This window comes from Pempheris klunzingeri, chromosome 13 (genome assembly GCF_042242105.1).
Source record: "Pempheris klunzingeri isolate RE-2024b chromosome 13, fPemKlu1.hap1, whole genome shotgun sequence".
Taxonomy (NCBI): domain Eukaryota; kingdom Metazoa; phylum Chordata; class Actinopteri; order Acropomatiformes; family Pempheridae; genus Pempheris; species Pempheris klunzingeri.
The window spans coordinates 25,033,920-25,038,341 of record NC_092024.1 but is presented as its reverse complement, the minus strand read 5'-3'; the positions used below and the strand labels follow the sequence as shown (position 1 = coordinate 25,038,341).

General features: G+C 42.8%; 2 protein-coding genes across 5 annotated transcripts in view; one reads left to right on the top strand and one right to left on the bottom strand.

The window, feature by feature from the left end:
- hectd1 (HECT domain containing 1) overlaps positions 1 to 334 on the top strand; it is a 33,766-nt gene extending 33,432 nt beyond the window's left edge. The window contains exon 44 of the mRNA XM_070842149.1: positions 1 to 334. This exon is cut by the window's left edge and continues 539 nt beyond it. The gene's annotated coding sequence lies outside the window, so the exon portion shown is untranslated.
- Positions 335 to 747: 413 nt separating this feature from the next.
- ap4s1 (adaptor related protein complex 4 subunit sigma 1) lies at positions 748 to 3,253 on the bottom strand. 4 transcript variants are annotated; one of them, XM_070842513.1, is made up of 6 exons: positions 3,003 to 3,253; positions 2,186 to 2,346; positions 2,018 to 2,104; positions 1,427 to 1,495; positions 1,325 to 1,336; positions 748 to 1,237 (listed from the first exon to the last, which is right to left on the bottom strand). In XM_070842513.1, the coding sequence occupies exons 2-6, from the start codon at positions 2,321 to 2,323 to the stop codon at positions 1,109 to 1,111; spliced, it is 435 nt and encodes a 144-aa protein (XP_070698614.1). In that variant the 5' UTR covers positions 2,324 to 2,346; positions 3,003 to 3,253; the 3' UTR covers positions 748 to 1,108. The 4 variants fall into 4 exon arrangements, with proteins under 4 accessions (XP_070698614.1, XP_070698610.1, XP_070698611.1 ...); XM_070842509.1 differs by lacking the exon at positions 1,325 to 1,336 and having other exon boundaries at positions 1,415 to 1,495; XM_070842510.1 differs by lacking the exon at positions 1,325 to 1,336 and having other exon boundaries at positions 1,415 to 1,495; positions 2,186 to 2,326.
- Positions 3,254 to 4,422: the final 1,169 nt, after the last annotated feature.

Here is a 4,422-nt window from a genome sequence, read left to right as displayed (position 1 = left end):
TCTTCCCTCTTTGTTTTTATTTCCTTTTATTGCTTTTTGTTTCCGTGTGTGTGCGACAGTTTTCGGGTTGTTTCTGGCCGCCTGTAGAGGTCAAAGGTCAGAGTGCATTTGGTGTTCTTTTCCAATGAAGCTATAAAGACAGAAACACTGGTCGTGTGCGAGGCACATCTACAGAGAAGACAACAAATGTAAGAAGCTCTGCTCTCCCTTGTATTTTCTTTGTATATTATAAACATTTATTTAACTCAAGTTGCAGTTTCAGGTAAACAGATATTTTCAAATGTGTATGCTCCAAAAAAATAATCATTAAAATGTTTGCAAAGTATGAAGTAAAGCCGGAGTCCTGTGCTCTGTCTGGGGGGGGGCGGACAGGAGCCCAAAGTGTGTGGACAGCTGGTCGTCACGGCCGTGTGGGGGTATCGCTGTCTGCACACGCACCAGACTACATTCACAAAACCACTCATTTTAGAACACAGGAGCTGCTGTTCAGCTGCTGCCTCCATCAGTCTGTTTGGGTTATTGTGGGACTTATGGGTCACTTTATATTATTATTATCCAACATAAAAACATATTTGTGCCACTCACAATAACAAACCAACTGATGGAGGCAGCAGCAGAGCAGCAGCTCCTGTGAGCTAAAATCACTGTTTTAGTGAATGTAGTCTGGTGTGTGTGCAGAGAGCGATATAACTGCTGCTTTAATTCAATTACAATTCATTTCACCAGAAAAAGGAATTTCCACCAGTCTGAGAGCCTCATTTATTTATTTGAAGTTATATTTACATTTGGCTTATTTCACACACGCAGTAATAAAATATCATTCAGGTCATTCAGGTCAACACCAGCAGGAAACTGAGCCAACGGTGAACTGAGCCTTTAATCCAGCCGTAGTTTGGGGTCATAAAGCAGCAGATTTCACTGAAGGTCGACCTGCTGAAGCAGCGAGGCTGCTATAGCACACCAATTAGCTAGTCAGCTAATTAGCATGCTAATAAGCTAACCAGTGGCAGCATTAGAAGGACGCTGCCGCTGCAGGATCGGTTATCGGTCCCTGTGCCCGTCTGTCTGAAACAGTCTGTGATGTCACTTCCTGTGGGGTTTTGGAGCGTCAGCCGTCGGCCATCTTGTCGATGGCGGTGAGCGGCGCCAGGATGCGGCTCTTGTTGGTCTCCACGATGTGTCCGTTCTGGATCATCTCGTCCAGGATGATGTGGACTCGGTCCAGGTTGAACATGATCTGATGATGACGGGTCAAGTTAACACAAACTAAACACAGTCACACACACAGGAAGTACAGACGGCGGCCGGCGGGTTCAAAGGATACGTCCAGTTCGCTCTGTGGGAAACAAACAAACAGATTATCAGACGGGTTCTGGCGTCTCGAAGAACCCGACGCTGAATCCTGAGTGTCGACGTGTGAACTCACCACACGGCTGAAGTATTTATCCAAAACCTCCACGAAGTTATGAACCAGCTCGTAGACGGAGAGCTCGTTCTGTGGAGACAAGAATCATCAGAAAACTGTTATCAGGGATGGAACCTGCTGGTTTAACCACAAACAGCGGTTCTATCGCTCTCAGCACACACACCAGACTACATTCACTAAAACAGGGATTTTAGAGAACAGGACACAGGAGCTGCTGCTCTGCTGCTGCATTGATTAATTAATTTGTTTGTGTTGTTGTGTGAGTTTGGTGTTTAAAACTATTTGTTCATCTTCTAACTAACCTGTTAAAAAAGAAAGTCACAGCAACTAAACCAGCAACCACAAGGTTCCACAAGGTAAAACCCCTGTTTTAGTGAATGTAGTCTGGTGTGTGTGCTGTTTGTGGTTAAACCAAAAGGATCTTCCAGGTCTCTCTCTGTAGGGATCCTTTCCATGATGCTGTCACACACTGAGAATAACACTCTGAGGTGATCTACTGGACCAGTTCCAACACTTTTACTACCTACCAGTCCTTCAGACAGACGGTTAGAAACACGGAGGCCTCCCTTCAGTTTTCGGTGTGTTACTCACCTCTGTGTCTGTGACTCCGACCACGATGTACAGAGCGGCGTACTGACGGTAGACCAGTTTAAAGTCCTTGTACTCCACAAAGGAACACTGAGAAGCAGCAGACAGCGGCACAGTTAAAGGGACATACCACCGTTTTTCTACCTACTGATGAGTTGCTCTGACAGTCACCTGGTCTTTCTTGCGGCTCAGGCAGCAGCGCACCACGTCGGCCTCCAGCAGCGCCCTCCTGCTCAGCTCCACGGCCTGGTAGTACCTGGACAGCCGGGTCTGACCCTGCCGGTTCACCATCAGCACAAACTTTATCATCCTCTGATTGGCCGGCCGCCTGCCTGGCACACAGCGCAGGGACAACACGTCACTTTACAGGCAGAAAGAATCTAATTCTCTCTAAATTCAGCTGCAGAAACACCAGTTCTCCTCAGCCTGAACATTTGATGCCTTCAAATGAGACAACATGAACTTAAAGACTTATGACACCTGCACAGGTGCTTCATTATAAAGGACACTGGTAGAAACACTGTTGGGCGACAGTTTTCCCTGAGATTAAAGAATGTGACTCAGAAACATGAGTCTATAAAGTTTATAAAAGTCTGTTATCAGGGATCAAACCAGCTGATCAAAGGCCCAAACAGGAAACAGGAAGCTCTCCTCAAACATACCAGACTCCACTGACAAAAACAGGGATTTTACACGGGGGTTACTGGTCCACTGCTGCTTGGATGGGTTACTTTGATTGTGTTATTGTGTGTTACACAGATATTATATTGGATCCAAATTAAGCCTCTAAAACACCAAAGTCACACAGTAACACAAACACACTGACTGATGGAGGCAGAAGCTCCTGAGTCCTGTTCTCTAAAATCCCTGTTTTAGTGAATGTAGTCTGGTGTGTGTGCAGAGAGCGATAGAACGGCTGTTTGTGGTTAAACAAGAAGGATCACAGTCACGTGTACTGAACATTATCATGAATGTTTCTTCGACTTACCAGCAGTTGTTAGCTTGAAACTGAGCTGCAGCTAATAGAGCTCCATCACACAGGCTAATGCTAACAACATCAAGCTAACTCCTGTTAGCTTGTTTTATGTGTTTATGACAACGAGGCGCCGCAGCCGCTCGGAATCACGGTTAAATAAAAGTCTAATGAGCGTTAAAGTTAAATAAAGGTTAAATAACTATGACACAAATAGAGAGGCTTCACTTTCCAGCGCTGCGAAGCTAACGACAGCTGTTAGCACTTCTAACGCATGCGCAGTAAAGCCCCAATATGGTGCGTTCATGGAACAAATACTAATTGTGAACTTTAGGACTCAGATGATATTTCAGGCTTTAAAATAAAAGCATTAAATGATATTTTAACTATACAGGAAATGTACATGTTTCTTAGCAAAAGCATAAAGCCGCATAAAGGCCTGCTTACTTTACACTCTAACTACAATCACAGTATAAAATAAGAAATATAACAAAGTAAGAGGACGTCAGCAGTAAGTTAATACACAAAACTAACAATAGAATAAAGACAGATTATATTCTAGATGTTTTTAAACATGCAAATATAATATTTAATCACACGTACAGTCAAAGCGCCGACTGTAAGATGGAAGAGAGAGAACGTCTGTATTCTTTTGGAAATAACATTTGGTATAAAATGAATTTAGTGTCCCTATATTCAAAATATAGACTGTCCTAACATACAGATATCTGAGTGTGTTTAAAACGACACCCGAGTGTCCAAGAGGATGGAAAACATGAGTGTGGTTGTGGTTTCTTGTCAGTGCTCTGTTCTACATATCTACTACCACTGAGGGTTAGGGGGGTCATTTCATTCATCAGTTTAGAGGCTTTAATTAGTGTTTGGTTACTTGTGTCCTCTATAAAACACACGTCACAGGAAAAACAGGGTTAATGCACAATAAACACACTAAACATCAGAAGTTAAATACAGTTAAACACTCTTCAGAACGCCTTAAGAACTGGAGCACAGAGACCAGTGCCACTGGTTGGGAATCAGTTCCTTAAACGGTAGAATTGATGGAGTCTGAATCAGTCAAATCAGAAATATTTTATTTATCTTAAACTGGGTTATAATTGCTCCCATTCTGCCATAGAAATATTTAAAAGCATGGACAAATTATAAGGAAAGAATAATCAAATAGTAAGTATCTAATAAGTAGTGCTTCATATTATAATGTATAAAACAATATATAGAGCAAAAAATAGAAAGTAAGAAATATATGAAATGTGCAGAATAACAAATGAAGTAATAATTTCCTATGTTTTCCCGGTGCCCTAAATGTTACATAGTGTATTTGGATGACGGGGAGAAAACAGGATGAATGTTTTCCCGTCATGCAGCGCGGCTGGGTTCTCCCTCCGTGACCATCGCATCCAGGGAGAGAGAGAGAGAA